The 18,729-nt window shown below is 50.0% G+C and overlaps 8 protein-coding genes across 8 annotated transcripts; 6 read left to right on the plus strand and 2 right to left on the minus strand.

Moving 5' to 3' along the window:
• Positions 1–197: 197 nt before the first annotated feature.
• LACBIDRAFT_316978 (uncharacterized protein) lies at positions 198–3,959 on the plus strand (the record flags this gene model as incomplete). Its single annotated transcript, XM_001878677.1, has 6 exons — positions 198–900; positions 950–1,202; positions 1,260–2,467; positions 2,521–3,388; positions 3,450–3,717; positions 3,774–3,959. 6 exons carry the CDS (start codon positions 198–200, stop codon positions 3,957–3,959), a joined length of 3,486 nt encoding a protein of 1,161 aa, XP_001878712.1.
• A 338-nt stretch (positions 3,960–4,297) lies between these two features.
• LACBIDRAFT_316979 (glycosyltransferase family 32 protein) lies at positions 4,298–6,759 on the minus strand (the record flags this gene model as incomplete). The annotated part of the gene is made up of 5 exons (XM_001878923.1): positions 4,298–4,592; positions 4,645–4,752; positions 4,803–6,001; positions 6,056–6,312; positions 6,369–6,759. 5 exons carry the CDS (start codon positions 6,757–6,759, stop codon positions 4,298–4,300), a joined length of 2,250 nt encoding a protein of 749 aa, XP_001878958.1.
• Positions 6,760–7,631: 872 nt separating this feature from the next.
• Positions 7,632–8,257, minus strand: LACBIDRAFT_316980 (uncharacterized protein; the record flags this gene model as incomplete). Its single annotated transcript, XM_001878924.1, has 3 exons — positions 7,632–7,688; positions 7,744–7,969; positions 8,031–8,257. The coding sequence occupies 3 exons, from the start codon at positions 8,255–8,257 to the stop codon at positions 7,632–7,634; spliced, it is 510 nt and encodes a 169-aa protein (XP_001878959.1).
• A 405-nt stretch (positions 8,258–8,662) lies between these two features.
• LACBIDRAFT_316981 (uncharacterized protein) lies at positions 8,663–10,078 on the plus strand (the record flags this gene model as incomplete). The annotated part of the gene is made up of 4 exons (XM_001878678.1): positions 8,663–8,723; positions 8,772–8,825; positions 9,019–9,537; positions 9,588–10,078. The coding sequence occupies 4 exons, from the start codon at positions 8,663–8,665 to the stop codon at positions 10,076–10,078; spliced, it is 1,125 nt and encodes a 374-aa protein (XP_001878713.1).
• Positions 10,079–10,959: 881 nt separating this feature from the next.
• On the plus strand, positions 10,960–11,860 carry LACBIDRAFT_316982 (uncharacterized protein; the record flags this gene model as incomplete). Its single annotated transcript, XM_001878679.1, has 2 exons — positions 10,960–11,175; positions 11,231–11,860. The coding sequence occupies 2 exons, from the start codon at positions 10,960–10,962 to the stop codon at positions 11,858–11,860; spliced, it is 846 nt and encodes a 281-aa protein (XP_001878714.1).
• Positions 11,861–12,293: 433 nt separating this feature from the next.
• On the plus strand, positions 12,294–12,876 carry LACBIDRAFT_325183 (uncharacterized protein; the record flags this gene model as incomplete). Its single annotated transcript, XM_001878680.1, has 2 exons — positions 12,294–12,456; positions 12,515–12,876. 2 exons carry the CDS (start codon positions 12,294–12,296, stop codon positions 12,874–12,876), a joined length of 525 nt encoding a protein of 174 aa, XP_001878715.1.
• A 905-nt stretch (positions 12,877–13,781) lies between these two features.
• Positions 13,782–15,576, plus strand: LACBIDRAFT_189769 (uncharacterized protein; the record flags this gene model as incomplete). Its single annotated transcript, XM_001878681.1, is given in 8 exon segments — positions 13,782–14,015; positions 14,032–14,114; positions 14,167–14,239; positions 14,299–14,405; positions 14,454–14,561; positions 14,731–14,823; positions 14,892–15,081; positions 15,217–15,576. The coding sequence occupies 8 exon segments, from the start codon at positions 13,782–13,784 to the stop codon at positions 15,574–15,576; spliced, it is 1,248 nt and encodes a 415-aa protein (XP_001878716.1).
• A 909-nt stretch (positions 15,577–16,485) lies between these two features.
• Positions 16,486–18,710, plus strand: LACBIDRAFT_248281 (NAD-aldehyde dehydrogenase; the record flags this gene model as incomplete). The annotated part of the gene is made up of 13 exons (XM_001878682.1): positions 16,486–16,714; positions 16,767–16,832; positions 16,890–16,972; positions 17,026–17,107; positions 17,156–17,222; positions 17,282–17,481; positions 17,531–17,626; positions 17,691–18,163; positions 18,223–18,309; positions 18,363–18,416; positions 18,475–18,485; positions 18,545–18,603; positions 18,658–18,710. 13 exons carry the CDS (start codon positions 16,486–16,488, stop codon positions 18,708–18,710), a joined length of 1,560 nt encoding a protein of 519 aa, XP_001878717.1.
• Between the last annotated feature and the right edge of the window lie 19 nt (positions 18,711–18,729).

Here is an 18,729-nt window from a genome sequence, read left to right on the forward strand (position 1 = left end):
AATGGAAGGATAACCTGTATAATTTATGTAGGACTGCAAGTTGTAATTAGACTTCCATGAGATTCCCCGCAGTCTAGTCACACGGCTGTGTTAAATTCCGCGCTTCCACTGATCATCACAAAAACGAATTCTTCCACCACCACCACCGACGACGACAGCAGCCAAATCCCCAGTGCGGGGGATTTCGATGACCGCCGATGCCGCCCATCCTATACCTTCTATACACCGCCCTCATCTTATTTAAACTACTCTCAGCATCATGTCTCGCAGACTCATCCACAAATTCCCAAGCGCTCGTCCAACGCTCACCAGACACACCACCTCCCCACCAGGACGACCTACCACCCACATCACCACAGGACCTAGAACTCCTCGACATAGTCCTCGTCGCATCCATCGACGGGAAATTTCACGCCCTCAATAGGACGTCAGGCCAAACACTATGGTCCATGTCCTCATTCGCCCCAACGACCACGAGCGTCTCTGCCCCTCCGACGCTGGGGCCCCTCATCCGGACGACCCACGTCGATCTGGATCCCGAGGACGGGGCGGCGTATCAGGAGATGTACATCATCGAGCCACAGTCGGGTGACATATACATCATGGCGACACCTTCGAGCCCATTACAGCGTTTCCCCTTTTCCATGCCAGAGTTGGTCGACATGTCGCCGTTTACGTATCTGGGGGACGAGGAAAGGCGGGTTTTCGTGGGGAGGAAGGAGACGTCGTTGCTTTTGATTGAGCTTGAAACGGGAAAGGTGAAAGCGACGCTCAACTCGGAGTGTCCCTGGGATCCGTTTGAGGATCTGAAGAATGATGAGATGGATTTGGATTTGGATGAGTTGGAGGAGGGCATTTTGAAGCCTTCTGCCCCGACGGAGGTGTTCATTGGTCGGACTGGTATGCGATCTTTTTTGCGCTCACACGAGCACTTGCTAATTGACTCTAGACTACCACATCTCAATATACAGTCGACCGACGAACCGTACGCCTGGGACACCTCTTCCCCCAGTCCAGAACCTCTCATTCTCTACATATGGTCCCAACAACCAAGATAATCACCTACAAGCATCCTATCGTACAACTCAAGACGAAGGGTACATCCAAAGCCTACCCAACGGCGAGATCATCTACTTCAAAGCCAAATCCACAACAAGCACAGGCGGGCGAGCTGTTTGGGGACGCAACTTTAACACACCCATGTACGCTCTTCTTCTCCTTTCTTTCCTTCACCCCATGCTCAATCCTTCCGAATGCAGCGTAGCGATATTCGACGTCCTCCAAAAACCCTCTCACCCACACAAACCCCACCCCTTCGTCCTCCTCCAGCCTCGTCCCAGACTCCAAGACGTCATTCCCAACCTCAGCCATACGGCCCGCTTACCCAACCTCGACTCTGCCTACGTCGGCATGGTCGAAGAGACGGGAAGCTTATTCGCTATGAGCCCGGACCATTACCCGCTCGTCGTTTTTGGGGGGCCGGAGAGGTATACCCAGGGAAGACTTTTGGATGCTCCAGGACATGGTGATGATGATGATGATGAGGACGGGAGAGTGCCTACGGCTGTTGATGAGATAACGAGGTTGAGGAAACAGAGGCAGAGGATGGATGAGAGGAAGAGGGAGGCGTGTAGTGATTCGAGTGCGGGGTTGAGGGATAGACGATGTTTGGTTGGTGTGAGGAGGCTTGAGGATGGGGATGGGCATGAGAGTCGGATGAGGAGGTTGTTGGATGGGCCTGTGAGAAGTGATGTTGGCCCTGAGGTGCTTTCGAATGGGAGTACTCCTGTTGACGAGGAGGAGGGGGAGGTGTTGGAGGAGGAGCCTGGGTTGGGTAGGGTCACTGGCCTTAAAGAAGCGAGGAGGTTTTGGGAGGCGGTGGTTGTATCTGTGGTTGTGGGGATTTTGTCAGTGTGGTTTGTGGTTGGACGGGTCAAGAGGAAGGTGGAGAAGAGATTGAGGGTTTTGGTTGAGGAGGAGGATAGGAGGAGAGCTGAGGAAGATGTTATGACGCCAACACCTCCAACGGCAGAGATTCCTGCAACCCCTTTGACGGCTGGTCCAGTTGATATCAAAGAACTGGTTCAATCGCCCATTATGAATGGATTCAAGGACTCACCAAAGTCTAAGGATGCAGCACAATTATTGCCCCCCATAGCAGACGACGGAGAAGAGAGTGGTGGAGATGGTGAAGGGGACAATGACCCTGTTGCAACTCCTGGTAAGCGGAAAGGAAGGAGGGGGAAGAGGGGAAAGAAGAAGAAAGCTGGTGCTATACCAGGAGGTGGTGGTGCTGCTGAGGAGGTCGAAGAAGAGAAGAAATTGAACGGAGCTGCGCATGTCAATGGGTCTGCCGTTGTGAAGGAGGTGGAGACGCCTCCACCACCGCAGACGTCGCTCGTAATCACTTCTTCTCCCAAGCCTCCTCCAACTGGTCCGTCGTTAATCGTTTCCGATACGATTCTGGGTACGTCAATGAGTCTACACTATTCCGGACATTTTATTCAACTTCTCTTCTAGGCTTTGGCTCACACGGCACTGTAGTATTCCAAGGCTCCCTCCAAGGCCGCGCAGTAGCCGTCAAACGGCTCCTGCAAGACTTTGTCACCCTCGCCTCAAGAGAAGTAAGCATCCTGCAAGAAAGCGACGACCACCCCAACGTCATCCGGTACTACTACCAAGAAGCCCACGCCAACTTCCTCTACATCGCCCTGGAGCTCTGCCCCGCCTCGCTGGCAGACATAATCGAGTCCCCAGACCGAGACCAGTTCCGCGACATTGCTATTTCGTTTGACCCCAAAAAGGCGTTGAAGCAGATAGCGGGTGGGCTGAAACACTTGCATGCGCTGAAACTCGTGCATAGGGATATCAAGCCCCAGAATATACTCGTGTCGACGAGTAAAGCGGGCGGAAAAACGGGGAACAATAATTATCGCATGCTCATATCGGATTTTGGGCTGTGTAAAAAGCTGGATGTTGACCAGACGTCTTTTTATCCCACTGCGAATGGGGCAATGGGTGCTGGTACGGTGGGCTGGCGAGCGCCAGAAATATTGAGGGGGGACGTGAAGCTCGACGAAGTCACTGACGAACACTCGCTGTCTTCTCGCGGGAGTACGTCGACTATCAACGGGTCTGTGTCATCTGGAGGAGCACCTACGACGGGGAAAAGGACGAGGTTGACCAAGTCCGTGGATATTTTTGCATTGGGGTGTCTTTTTTATTATACCCTGACGAATGGGGGACATCCGTATGGGGATCGATTTGAGAGGGAGGTTAATATCATGAAGAATGCGAAGAATTTGGATGGGCTTGCGACGTTTGGAGAGGAGGGGACGGAGGCGAGTGATTTGATTACGCAGATGCTTGATCCAGAGGCGTCAGAACGGTGTGTTGTTTTCCTTTTCTTTTCTCTTCTTTGGTCTGCCAGGCTCAACTTTTTTTTATAGACCAGATACCACGACATGTTTACTTCATCCTTTCTTCTGGGACTCTAGTCGTCGATTGAACTTCCTCCAAGATGCTTCTGATAGATTCGAGATCATGTGTCGGGATCCTAAAGATCCGAATCTGCTGAATCTCGAAAAAGACGCGATTAACATCGTTGGACCAGATTGGCATGCACGTCTGGACCGTGCATTCACAGAAAACTTGGGCAAGTTTAGAAAGTACGATGGGAAGTCTGTGCAGGACTTGCTACGTGCTCTACGGAACAAGGTTCGTTTGCCACCTCACTCTGAAATGAAATGCTGATTCACTTTGGGTTGCGTTAGAAACACCACTACCAAGATCTTCCAGAAAACGTAAAACGCAGTCTTGGGCCCATGCCTGATGGATTCCTGGCATACTTCACCCGCAGATATCCCCGTCTGTTCCTGCATGTGCACGCCGTCATCAAGAACACGGGACTCTGCAGTGAACCGATGTTCAGGGCCTACTTTGAGCTGCCGGAATCATGAGCCTGCGTTGCTTTTCTTGCTTTCATTGTTTTGTACTCTCCGAACTCTATTCATAGTCATGCCTTGAACCTAGACCTCGCACTGCACACATCTGCATCATATTTATCCTTCCATCTGTATCTTGTACACTACCTGTGCCTTTTTATACCTCCAGCATTCAATGGAATCTTGAGTGGGCGACGTCTCCGCACAATGAAACCCATTTCATTCAAGTGTCCCCATGAGGTAGAAAGAAAGAAACTAACATATGTATAATAAACATCCATACAACTCAAAGATCATTATGACTACAACACCTGCCTACTCTACCTTTACGCGCATGAGTCCCACCTCCCTCCTCACCACGCCAACCACTCTCCATACATATTCGGACGTTCCCCGCGTATATACGCTTCGAATGTCCTTTTAAGCACCGTCGACCAGTCCAAATCTCGCTTGTCACCAACAGACACTGGCAGATCTTGTAGCGGTGAAACAACATCGTCCGTTGCGGTTTTCCCTCTCAAGGAAGCAGCAGCAGCAGCTTTCTCAGCCAACGCAGCTCTCCTGAGTGCTGCTTTGGCTTGGTCCTCGCCGTCCTTGAAACGGGGGCCTAGATCAGGGAAGTTGCGAGCTGGGTCAAAGGGTTTCCACCTGTGATACATATGTGAGATTGGGATATGGGGCGCGAGGGGGCAACACGCACCAAAAGTTGTGGAAGTGGTATGAATAAGCACCCCGGAAGAACCCATGGAATCCAAGAGCCTGGGGTGCAGCACTATTTTGTACTGGGGTATCGAAGAAGTCACCAAATCTGTTAATACAGATCAGCGAAGAATGCGAAGTGGGAAAGGGAAGACGTACTCGGTGAAATAAGGTTGTGGTGGTCGGTCCCGTTGGAAGTTTTCGGTATTGAGCCAGGCGGAATCAAACATCGCGTCAGGAAGCCGTAAAAGCAGACCCTCAAGATGGGCATCAGCAGCATAACGTGACACTGTCATAGGGTGGAAATCGAGTCCGTTCTTCAGCGCCGTGCGGAAGAGGAAAGTTCCCAAGGCAGAGTTCTTGTTCATGCGCAGCACTGCCGTGTTATATTTCTCCAACCGTGACCAACGGTAGGCAAAAGCGCCCTTCCAGCCCCACAGTTCTTCCCAGTCACGAAGGAGGATGGTATCAGCATCGAGATATATGCCTCCGAATCGATGGCAGAGGACGAAACGAGCCATGTCTGAGAGGATGACGGAGAGTCTGTCGTATGAAGAGGACGACTTGGATCCTAATCGGCTTTCCAGGTCGTCTTCATCCGTTGATGAGGTGGCATTGGCTGCAGCGCCCGAACTTGTCGCAGTAACATTCTTTTTCTTGACGCTGATGATGTGACCGCCAGAGTTGAACAAGCTTTCCTGCAATGCTCTCCACTCATCCTTGATCTCGGGAATGCCGTCAAGCTGCTCAGTGGTGTTCCACAGTTTGAATTGAATGACATCCTTGAAGCGAGGATGGAGGAACGGTGCGGCCCATGGGCTATTCTTGAGCATAGTGAACATGTCACGGACGGCCGAGGGGTTGGGCACCGCTGCAGCTGGGCCTGGGTTGATCCACATCCAAAATTGAGGACGGCAAACTTTGGCATCGGAAGGCCAATCGCGCAGGTGAATGCCCGTGTTTTGGGTATAAAGGAATGACATGAGGGCAAGATAGGGCTTATCGGTGAATGGTCCAGTCCAGAACATATGGTATACGCGGGGGTTTTCTGGATCGCATGGTTGAGGCAACGTTGACGCAGGTCGGTGACGGAGTGGGGAGGATAGAACGACCTGAGGTTCCCATTCTGCCCCACGTTTTTTGACCAGGCCTTCGTCAGGGTCAACCTCGCCCTTCTTTTTCGCTACTGCTGGCCGTTGGGCGGAGGGCTGTCGAGGAGGGATGACAATCGTTGCTGTAGAATTATTTGGTTGTTCGAGGTATATGTACTTCCAATCGTCCAAGTTGTCCCGTCTCATGCGTTCACCGTTGTCCAATCCGCCCCCAATTCGGAGAACTTCTAGGCAATCTCGTACATACTGTCGAAGGAGATGAGCAAATGTGGGTTAATTAGCAGCAAGTGCAGTAGCTACCTTTCCTTGTGAAAAATGACAGTGCTTCATAATCTCATCCATGTCTGCAACACTTCCAGGTACCGGCCGCGGAGGATATGCAACATTTGGGGGCTGACTTTGAATGTCAAGGTATACGCGGTTGGCGCCTGACCCAAGAGTTTCCGTAACCACGTCGACCGCGCCCGGGGAGCGGTATCGCGAGGGTTTTATGCTCGGTGGCCGGGGTGGTAGAGCAGGGTTAACGACGGTCTCAGTCATTCCAATTTGCAAAGGTACTGTCATACATGTTAGTCTACTGCCGACCAAACTAAGCAGGTGCGTTGCAACTCACTGGGGTCATGACTGGGATAATGTCCACTCGCGACCTCCCACTTCCATATCCTCTGCAAATCCTCACGCCTAAACACGAGCGTCGGCGGTTCTCCTGTCGAACTGTATTGTTCGCTCCAATCTGAGCCTCCAAAGCTTTTCGACATTAAAATGACAGTGAAGAAGACGGCTACGCAAGCAAGACCGACAAGCAGTGGCCCTCGCCTCCTCCTGAAACGCGCGGCATGGAGAGGGTTGAACGGACCAGCATTAGGCACTAAAATACGCAGCCGCCGTGTTCTAACACCGGGAATGGGAAGAAGGAGAGGACGTGTCCAAGCGGAAGGGTGTGATCGGTGCCGTTCAAGCTTCTCCTCAATGGCAGAAGAATGACTTGGCAGCTCGTTGTTCATGACGGCGACCAGAGGGTCTTTGTCGAGGTCGATGATGTGGTGGACGTGGTTGGCGACAATCCTGGAAAAACTTGTCCTTGACGTGGAACTACATAGCACAGCCACACAATTTCAATCGACGTGTGGCCCTGTTTTCGCGACTTCAACATCCTCAATCTTGTCCCGAACGATGCTGAGATATAAAATTCAGTGCTAGAGGCCTATGGATCCGAGAATATCACAGAAGATTGCCCCAAGCTAGCCAACGGAAGATATAAACGCAAATAAAACAGTATGAAATTTCAGCTGGCCCTTGATTTGACTGTGATAACTAATTTCGCCGTGCATATCCCAGCACATGGCATCCAAAATTCAATAACCTCGCCAATGATTTGCGATCGACGAGGTTCGTCGCTTCTCAAGTCTTGCCTCGACAAGCGCCGCGTCTGGACTATCACCACGTATTAATTAGAAGGAAGCCTCAAGAATACACCACGAGTCGTCTATCCACATCTTCACTCTGCCTCAACCCTGCCACTCCCTCCAATTGGCCTCTTGGATGGCGGACTACGGATAGTTTGTCAACGATCACGCAGCTTCGTATTCGACTGGCAGTCCCATTAGTGGCTCTTGGTTGTCTGACCTATGTTTCTTATAGAAGCTCAGCGTCATGGGTCGACTCTATCGATGTCAAAATGGACATTACTCTCCACAGGCACCGCACAAAGACAGATGTTTCAACTTGCTTCACATAGCTCTCCACGCCGTCCTGTTCTCAGGGCACCACCAGAAGACTTGACATACTAGGCTTGCGTAAGAAAAAATTTGAAAGAGTATGGCTGGTACATACCGGAAATCACATCGAACCTCAAAACTCGTAGCCTACTGCATCATCACAGTCTTCGGTTGAACCATTGGTCACCCCCAAACTCCGTAAAGGTGTCTGTAACCTAATGACAATGTACATTAGCCTCCTTCATCCAAAATGGAACAGTCAATGCTTACCCATGACGAAAGGATCGAGGGCAGGATTGGACTCATCAGAGGTCTCCTCAATAATGCGTTCCTGAGAAGCTGGATCTTGCTTAGTCTTCCACCTTGCTTAGTCTTCCACCTCCACTCGATCGGCTCTGTGACCCAGTATGTCCCACCATCATCGTCGGCGTTAAGATGGACCACGATGAAGTACCACTTGATGCCAGTTGTGAGAGCCCCACGTATATGGGATTTCCTACGCATAAAAAGTGAGTTAAACATACATGTACATATCTGCTACGTCAAGATAAACTCACACCTGCGACTTTCGATGCCGCGACAACAATTGTGTAGTCAATGATCCCTGGGACAATGTCCATACGTGACAGCGTTGGACGGAAGGCAGATATCTGGTTCTCCACATCATAATGACGACCTTTTGAGAAGGAGCCATGGTAGACAATCGGAACAAAAAGGTGTTAACGAACCCATAAAAAGAGGTTTCGGGGTTGAAGTTGAAGAGGAAGGAGAGATGTTTGTACATGGCCTGGTTAGACCACTGTTAGTTAGAACCGAGAGTCCGACAGTCGTCGATTGCTTGCCGAAGTTCGGCTTCAGGACGGAGGAAGAGCACACCCTTTCCAAAGCCTTTTTAGTTGCGGCGGAGAACGAGAGCGACTAGAAATTGCAAAGGAAAAGAAAGTAACAGCCGTAGTACCAGCAGGCCGGGTTGTTGTTAACTCAGGGATCCGCAAATGTGTCGGTTGGCGCGACGTCAGATTCTGGCACATCAATAATAGACGAACGAAGCGCCCGCAGTTGACCAAGTGCGAGTTCAAGTTCCCCACTCGAGTCAACAATCTTCATGGTAAGTGAATGAGTTGTGGTTTTGAAATTTGAAGTCCGACGGTCAGCTAAAACGCCTTTGAGCTTGGTATCATCGTGTGTGATGCTCTCTTCCATTCTCAAGCTATTGACAAAAAAACGAAGTGTAAGGCTGCCTACGGCTAGTGCGTTCTGTACCAATTGTATTTACTTGAAATTTACCCCCTCAATAGACCAGGATTTCTTCCGACATACTACCAATACGTGGTTGTTCAACGCGAGTGCTCGTAAGTGATGCCGACCTTGAACCTCCGTGGGTACTCATGAAAGTCTTGTGAAGAACTCAAACAAAGGCATGTCGTATTCAACGTGCAAGCCCTGATTGCAGAGGCGGTGAAGGCTTCAAACGCATCAGCATGTGTGGGTTTTCGAAAGTTAGCCGAGCTTCAATTGGAGCCTCCTCTTCTGAACTTATTTGAGGGACGTCAAATCGCATTTTTGAGCTGGAACTTGATGATGGCTCTCAACTCATCGCCAAGATTCCGTTCCCAATTGCTGGCCCCCCACACTACACAACAGCCAGTGAGGTCGCAACAATACGGTGTTATGCTCGCGAGATGCTACGAATACCCGTTCCTCGGGTTATTTCTTGGTGTTCTAAAGCGGAGAACACTCCAGTAAAGTCCGAGTTTATCATTATGGAAAAAGTACAAGGCGTTCAACTGTACGACCACTTGGCCAAACTCGACAAGAAACCCTGGATCCAGTTCACGTCAGACCTGGTCAAAATGGAGAAACGACTGACCGATGCGGAGCTCAGCGACTTGGGAAGCCTCTACTTCGAAAGAGACTTGCCTCCAGGAACTAAAAAAACTTCCATGCGGCTGATAGACAAGAATGGAACGAATGTCAACCATGATGGTATCTGCATTGGTCCCAGCGTCGACAGGCGGTTCTGGCGCGGGGAGCGCACAAATATGCAGACCGATAGAGGTCCCTGTACATCTGTCACTACTTTCGACAAGATAGCAACTAACCATTCGTCACAGGGGATAGTTTACCGGATTATACCCGAGCAATCATCGATTGCGAGATTCAGTGGCTTCGATCTCATGCGAAGCCGCATCCCAAGGACAGCCCCTTGTTTCGCTCAGACAGAGAAAACGATCCACAAACACACATTCATCTTCTCGAGAAATACGCCCTTGTCGTGGACGCCCTCGTTCCACGCGCCGATTTGTGTACTTTCCGCCTGTGGCATCCAGACTTGCATCTCTCGAATATTTTGATCTCCGGGCCCGACCTGGGCAACGTTGCGGGTGTTATTGACTGGCAGGAAGCTTGCATAGACCCGTTGTTGGTCGTTGGTTCTGTTCCCGACTTCATGGGATATCCCGGTGGCAAATATGTCCCTCAGACGTCACCACCTGGTAAAGCTACTCCGGATCCAGTCCTTCCGGAAATTTTTGATGAACTGGACGCCATAGAGAAGCAAAAGGCGGAAGACGAGCTGAAAGCTGCCAAACGTTATCAAGGCTAAACATTGCTCACTGAGAGGTTCAACCCAGCTTTGCACAAACAGAGGACAAATGAAGAGCGTCTTTTGCTCTGTAGCTGGCCGCTCTAGTACTGGGCTTCGAGGACATGGGACGAGGGATTAGCATTCTTTGAAAACTGTCTGATTATGATCTGCGACTCTTGGGACTCCTCGATCGATCCAACTATTCCATGTCCCATTTCGTTTACAGCTGAAGACCGTAGCGAAAACGAACGGCTGCTTTCCATCTGGTGGCGCGACCAAGAAATTGAACAACTCGTGTCGGAGATTGGTGTGCAACCAGATGGGGTGGTTGACAATGACAAGCTAGAGGCGGTGATTCAACGTAATGCAATTGTGAGGGAACGATTTGTTGGGGCGCTTCCTGAAAATGAGCGGGAGGACGCACGCCGACGATGGCCATTTCAAGATGGTGCGTTATCGTTGACAACCGAGCCTTGCCGTTGATTACGGAAACACATTGAATGGTTTATGTAGTATACAAGATATAAAAATCTGTATATTGAAAAGGGGGACGAAAGGGCGACGTCGAGGGGAAAGCGAAAGCTATAGTAGCGAAAGGTGTGTGAAGCTTATAAAGATCGACATGTTCCCAGAGTCGGATGTGTTAACGAGGGGCATCGGACAGCCACTGCTGGATACGAGTTGACCTCATCGTCAACAGATGAAATTGATCAGCCAGACGATTTCATGGAATGGGATGAAAGTATGTAAGTGCACAATACCATCGATATTTTTAGATCAGCCAGTTTAACAGCTTTCGAGCGCCCGGCAAAGGCCGAACATATCGCTCTTACTGTCAACCACCGATATCATCTTCCTGCGTAAACCACAACTATCCAACAAATTATACCCACCCCGCCATGTTCTACTATATCCAGGACGGTATTTCTCAGCGCACCAGAGAATCCAGCTTTATCGCTTTCTTTCCAGCGTTACACCATCTTGACTGGGATCTAATCTCCGCTGACATGCAGAGAAGAAACTGCCTCGAAACTCTTGGGGACGCCGTGATGTCTCTTTCCATCACCAACCTTCTTCAAAACCTACTCCCAGACCGGTCTTTACAAGTGTACTCTGTAAGTGATATTTTTTCCTTCTCAGCCGTCAGCCTCATCAAGAATGCCCATCTAGGCAATACGACCACCACTAGTCTCTAATCAAACATTTCAGCACATTTTAGCAAACGCGGGTATATCTCATGGTCATCCACAAACAAAATGCAAGGAGGCAGGGAACGCGTTCGAGATCTATGTTGGTGCGTTCAGTGAGACGGAGGGATTCGACGCAGCGAACGGCTGGATCGCAGAGTTATTCGCGCCTCTGGTATCCGCAGCGGTAGACGCGTACGACCTTCACTTTTCTCGACCTCCAGTGGCGACAAGTCTTGCTGCTTTACCGAGCAAACGCCCACGCGACGAAGATCAGCTTGTCCAGGATCCGGAGCCTCGCAAACGTCGACGAGGAAATTCTTACAGCGCATCTACCATTCCGAGCTGGTTGGACGGAATAAATGCCGCTGATTGGCGTCTAGCCCATCGCACACCTGCTGTCGCCCACTCCACAGTTCGCCGTGAGCACCCTACAGACGGAACAACGAAATATGAGAAAAGAGACGACCGCTCGCTTATCAAGGTCCTGGCCGACAAGAATTTTGCGCTAAGGAAGCCTCGTCAGTCTTCAATTTCACAACAAGAGCCAATTGCCCGATCATGGGGCGACTTTGCCAGTCAGCTGACATGTGGTTTTGAGCGCAACCGTTGATAAATGGCCCGAGAGCGCTGCTTGTTCATTTTTTCTATCATAGTTTGGATATTGAGGATGTCATCAGTTTAGGTAATTCTTGCAGCAACGCAAAATGCCTGAGTTGGAAACACAATTCTCGACAACACCCTATTCCTGAATAGGTCGTGTATAACTGGGTAGGAAAGATAAACTCGTGCATCTTACATTATAAATTTGAGTCCTCAGACGGTCGGATTTTCTTAATTGCGGGAGAACTTCGAGTTAGAAATCCATAACTACTGACACTTGACAATGGACTTGAAAAAAAGTAAGGGGTGATGTGGCTCCTGGTGGCCAAGAGGCGTAAACTTCCGTTCGACGCTGAGTCCGAGTCCAGATGCAAAATCACGATCACGTGGTCCGCATTGTCGTCCAAAAATAGACTTATGGATCACGAGCCAGGCCACCCACTATGCTGTATAAAAGCCCCCAAACCCGCCTTCATGTCTCTTGTCTTCTTACTACCATCTCACCCCTCTTGTCTTCTCCTTCAATCCGAACTGGCGGTTTACCAGAGCTCCCACCTCTTTTGGACACCGATGGCGGTCAAGTGCCATCGGCGAGGATCCTACTTAGTGAGTGGCTGACCGCTATCATCGCTCCCATGCTGTATATTATGCCCGCCCTATGGAGTGCGGTCATTGCCATCGCCCATTGACGCCATTGCCTTCGGCGGATCATCGTCGACTCGCCGGCACTCCACCATCGCGCTTCATCGAAGATCCCCTTTGCCACTCACTGACGATGCGCGCCGTGCTGACATTGAGTTTCAGAAATTCCGTTCTCGCCACAAGATCCATGACGAAAACAAGTCCGTTGCCGCTACAAGAGCCAACGATGAAGAACCCACAAGAACCAACGGCCGAATGAAAAGTCCCACAAGAACCAATGATGAAGCCCTGGGTCCTGCAGAAGCCATACCACACCAACTGGGCGCGTATGGCGTTACTGGTCGTCACTTCAGGGGTCTTTTTCGTTGGGTGCTCTGGCCTTGAGCCTCCGCTCTTCGTTCTCGAAACCATTTGGCTATGTAGCACCGCGCGTTCATTGGAAGTTGTGCGTAGTAAGAGCTCACAGGATTCCAGCGGCCATAAAGAAGTGCCCGGCAGCCTTGATGATGAGTCGACTTCAAGAGTCGACGAAGATACCACTTCAAGGGGGCGGCCTATGAGTCGACGAAAATACCACTTCAAGGGGGCGGCCTTTGAGTCGACGAAGACTAAAAAAATTGGCCGATGAAGAATGGAAAAAGGAAACGTAAAAGAGAGCTGAGTGGGCCGATGAAGATGTGGAGGTATCAGAGTTTGATATTGAAGCACCCCCGGCCGACGAAGATATGGAGCCATATGATCCATACGCGGGAGAGAGCGTTCAAGGTGAGTTCTTCCCGGGGGTGGTGGTCTGGTTTATTTGCCGACCTCCTCGTGCTCCCTTGTCGTGGGCCCCGGGCTTAGACCGCGTTGCTGTGCGCACCAGTTGACCAAAAGCACGTTAAATTTTATCACACCTTTTTCTTCCTTTCAAATACGCGCTGACCTTCTAGCTTTTTTGTTATTTGCGAGTAGGCTGTATGTAGATACAGGATTTGCGTCTTTGAGATTTCGCTGCTTCCTGTTGAAAACATGTAGACTGTACAAGCTAGGACAATTAAACCATTCTCACCAACGATCGAAACGGTGTCAGGTACTGAGTGGGACTACTTCGTTCATAAAAATTAAGGTTCACCGATGGGCAACCAAGGAAGCTCGGGTGTTCTCCATGCGCGTCTTGAACGATGTGTAAACTCAAGAGCGGGTCGAGAGCCATTGTAGGCGCAAGCAAAGTTCAAGAAGCAAACAAATACATCACAACACGATCGTTGCTTCCGCATTGGGACTTTCACGATCTGCCCACTGCCGCTATGCCAGAGATTGACGTCGGCTCACAGATTTTTGATGTTGTCTTTCACCCGACATTCGCGACGGTCTACACCGGTCTTCTGAACGGACATGTCAAGGCTTTCGCTTACAACGAGCAAGGAAAGGAGCAGGCGGCATTCTCAGTACGGCCTTCAAAACGGTCGTGTCGTGGTTTGTCGATTAAGCACGATGGAACGCATCTTTACGCTGTGGGGAAGGCAAAGGCGTTGAAGTACGTCCTACTTTGGATAGAATTTTATTTCTGGGCTCATCATCCGTTGCAGTGTCATTGATACGGCCACAGCTCAAATCAGTACTCGACCAGGAGCGCACGAGTGAGCCTGAAGCGCTTATCTGCTATATTCTGACCCACCAGGCACTTCCAAGTTCCACAATCAACCGCGTCAAGTATTTGATGCCATGGCTCATATCGACGGGTGATGACGACGGTGTCATAAAGGTGTGAGGAACGTTAGTCTATTGGAGATTGCATTGATCTGGTTGATGTTGATGCCATAGCTATGGGATCCCAGGCAGCAGGAGTGCGTCCGAGAATATACCCAACATTTCGACTATATCACCGATTTTTTGTGGCTGGACGATAAAAAGCAGCTGGTCGCGACGAGGTACGTGAGATGAAGATAACATGCGAACTTTGATACTGATTTAAGCAGTGGGGATGGAACGCTATCCGTGATGGACGTACGATCCAAGAAGCCAGAGCCTTTTGCCCAATCGGAAGACCAGGATGATGAATTGCTCTCCATTGTTGCTATCAAGGGGTACGTGGCACTTGCTCTCACATTTGGGCGCGATCGCGTGGAAACGTTGGCCTCCCATATGGTCTCAAAAACTTCTTGTTACTCATCAGTTCTGAAACTTGTTGCTTTGAGCAAATTTTTTCCTCGCGGCTTTCCGGGTAACATTCTCACTGCTCATTATCAATTTTAGGCATTCAAAAATAGTTGTCGGAACACAACTTGGTATTCTATCCATCTTTAACCGCAGCAAAGGGTGGGGAGATTGTGTCGATCGTGTACCTGGGTGCGGCGTTCTCGCGATGTCAATTTTCTGTCTTCGGCTAAAGGAGAGTTTTTCATGTCACGTCACAGACATCCACTATCAATAGACGCGCTCTGTAACCTGCCTCCCGGACTACCGAACGTAGATCCTACGAGCACAGTGCTCACTGGGTCTTCGGACGGTTATGTCCGAGCTGTCCAGATTTTGCCCACGAAACTGTTGGGTGTGGTAGCCGATCATGGAGAATGGCCAATTGAAAGAATCGCAGTTGGAGGTGGCGTCGGAAGTCAATTGACTTCCGGGTATGAAGAGGACAGCGCCGGAAAGAAAGATGGGACACAGAACAGAGTCGGACAGGAGATGGATATTGATCAGATGGAAGTTCTCAACGAAAATCAATCAAGGTCCAGCAAGTGGTGGGTCGGGAGTGTGGGCCATGAAGATCTGTTGAGGATGACAGACCTGGAAGGCTTTTTCTTGGATCAGAGTGAGGACAAGGAGCTGAAGGGTGCGCTGGGAGTCACCAATGAAAATGAACAGAGCGACGAAGATGAGGAGATGGATGTGTTGGGAAACGATGCAGGACACCCTGAAGTTGACGGATCTGGCTCTTCGAGTTCGGGCGAATCAAGCGAAGACTCGGAGGCATCGGACGGAGAAACGCCACAAGCCAAGCAGCGAAAACGAAAAATAGAGCAAAAGCCATTAGATGTAGACAAGCCAAAGGGCAGGAATGAGATAGACGTCGAGAATGCATTTTTCGACGAGCTCTAATAGTCGTACCGAGGCTCTACTTTTTTTTTTTGGCAGACAGTGAATCGTCTTTGCACCGGAGATACCCTATGCTAAGGATTTATCAGGTGAGTGTGTTGACGAACAAGAGTTCATTCAAGTATGGCTTGAGTATGGCAGTGGCGATATACCTAGCAAAAGAAACTTTTTAGAGCGCTGGATCCCTCTTGCATTCCTGGGAGATGTAAATAGAGCGAGTGCGTGGTTTCCTAAATTGCTTCAAATCGCGTTCTGAAATCTAGGGTGGAGATTATGACACCAAAAAGGTTGTGACGTTCCCGACAGCCTCGTCCCACATGGCCTCCAGTAAGTATTGACGGCGATTTGCCCAGGTGCTTCCACCTGAAGGAATTTCAAGAACGAGCTTTCCCGATCGCAAATGAGGGCTCTATGGCGAATTGGCGCATGACAGGGTGGGTTAATGTCCGAGACGGATTAACTTACGTCTCGTCACCCGTTCTTATAGGCGAATGGTCCCCGGCGGGCCAACCTACCAGAAACCAGAAAACCCACCATCGAATGATGACAGCCGGCGCATGGCCAGATGATTGCAAAGAAGCTTGAAAAATTCCCTGGGTGTAGTCCGACATAATAAGTGAAGATTGTGATGAATTTTACCTGCTCTTGTGCATCACCGTCTTGCACAGGGTGAACTTTAAGTTAGTCGCTCGGCGGAGATCTCAGATATTTTGAAAATGGCTTGATACACGTGACCTCAAGGACGGATCATGCACGAACACGCACAGACCAGGTTTGCGACGACGATGATGGCAGGTTTCAAGATCCGTGTTCCTTCCACGACGACCGGAAACACGAATTTTTGTTTTCTAAGAAAAGCATTTCAGCAAGGACACAATGCTTCATGTTAGACGCCTTATTCCTGGGGGGCGGATGTCGCGAACCTTGTCAAGCAGAGCATCAAATGTCCTAGCATCTCTAGATATCTCAACTACTCATGAGATTTCGGGCGTTTACGATGGAGAATGGCGCGGCTCGGGAGACCTCGTATCGTCCACTTGCCCTACAACTGGAGAGGTCCTAGCAAGGGTGAAGACGGCGACTCCAGAGGAACTTCACGCCGCATTGGAACGTACACGCGAGGCATACATCCATTTCCGCAGTAAGTCCGGGCTTCGTTTTATTGTTTATTCTTTAATCTCACAGGAATCCAGATGTGCCTGCGCCTCGTCGTGGAGAAATCCTGCGGCAGATTAGAGAAGCACTTGCCTCCAAGGTGGGTTTGCAGATTGTCTACGAGAAATTATTCAGCGTTTGACCTGTTCTTCTGCAGCGAGATGAACTTGGTGCCCTTGTTTCCTTGGAAATGGGGAAAATTAGGACAGAGGGAGTCGGGGAAGTCCAAGAGTTCGTCGACATTGTGAGTCAAGGCTGTACGTGTGACAGAAGTCATGAGTGATAGAAAGCTGGTAGTGCGACTACGCAGTCGGTTTGTCTAGGATGATGAATGGACGTGTGGTCGCATCAGAACGCCCAGGGCACTCTATTCTCGAAGGTGCGGAATAGTAGGATCTTTGGCTTATCTCCGTTCATGGCGAAGCAGTACCAAACCCACTCGGGGTGGTCGCTGTTTTGTCCGCATTCAATTTCCCCGTCGCGGTTTATGGTTGGTACGTCCACTCAACCTCCTTATTCCTGACAGTGTAGAACTCATGACATACAATAATAGGAACCTTGCTCTCTCGCTGGCCGCTGGAAACGCGACAATATGGAAGCCTTCCCCAACAACACCGTTGTGCTCGATCGCCGTGACGACTATAGTCTCTCGTGTTCTCGAGAAAAATGGTGTGCCAGGTGCTGTCGCCAGCTTAGTCACTGGAGGAAAGGAGGCCGGTGAAGCCATCGTCGAAAGTCAAGACGTGCCTCTAGGTAAAAATTGCGAAAGACCTTTAGGATGTCTTACCAACTCCAACGATAGTGTCCTTCACTGGGAGTGAACATGTAGGACGAATTGTGGGCAAGAACGTCGCAGCTCGATTTGGAAGGTCTATCTTGGAACTAGGTGGAAATAATGGTCAGATACTATTCTTACAAGACATTGTTGACCGTTGACACTAACCCGCTGTCACTTTTCCCAGCATCAATCGTGATGCCTGATGCTGACTTGTCGCTCGCCGTTCCTGCTGTCTTTTTCGGTGCTGTCGGTACCGCGGGGCAGCGCTGCACATCCACAAGAAGGCTATACCTTCACAGGAACATTGCAGATGAATTTTTGGACCGTCTGCAAAAGATGTACCGTACGGTGGCACCCGGTGACCCTTTGATTGACAGCACCCTTTTGGGCCCTCTCCACACAAAAGCGGCGTGTGATATCTACGACAAAACAATCCAACACCTCCAGGCCATTGACGCTGATATATTGACCGGTGGAAAGCGATACGGTCACGCGAGCTTGAGTGCTGGCAACTTTGTCGAGCCCACAATCGCTATCCCTAAATCGGTCAACCCAAAGGATTTCATCTGGAAAACGGAGACCTTCGCCCCGATTCTTAACGCCGCAATCTTTGACGACTTGGAACAGGCTATCGAGTGGAATAATGGAGTTCCTCAGGTACTATGATTTCATCTTTATGTTTCCTTCAAATTCATAGTTATCTTTCGAGTCTCTAGGGATTATCCAGCAGCCTGTGGACGCGAGATATCAGAAATCTTGGTCGCTGGATTGGACCAAGCGGATCCGATACAGGTATTGTTAATGTGGGTCGGGTATCTTTATGTGTCCGTTACTTTTCACCTGATCGTTTTCGTAGGTAAACGTGGGGACCAGTGGCGCCGAGATTGGGGCTGCCTTCGGAGGTAATAAGGTCAGTGTCCTTGACATCTTCGTGGTACTGGCTAATCACACCAATTATGTTTTTTCAGAGCACCGGCTGGTATGTATCTCAGTCTTTGATCCCCTAGATTTTGTCCCATCAACGATTCAATATTTCAGGGGTCGCGAATCAGGCGGCGATGCTTGGAAGCAATATGTGCGCTGGAGCGCTTGCACCAGTGCGTACCTATAATATAAAGTGCCAAATAATTGGCTGATGCTAGGTTCTCCAGTCAACTTATCAGACGAAGCCCCTTTGGCTCAAGGAGTGACTTTCCCTGCTTGATCCTACCTTAGTACCTAGG

Source organism: Laccaria bicolor, genomic scaffold (assembly GCF_000143565.1).
Source record: "Laccaria bicolor S238N-H82 LACBIscaffold_7 genomic scaffold, whole genome shotgun sequence".
Classification (NCBI taxonomy): domain Eukaryota; kingdom Fungi; phylum Basidiomycota; class Agaricomycetes; order Agaricales; family Hydnangiaceae; genus Laccaria; species Laccaria bicolor.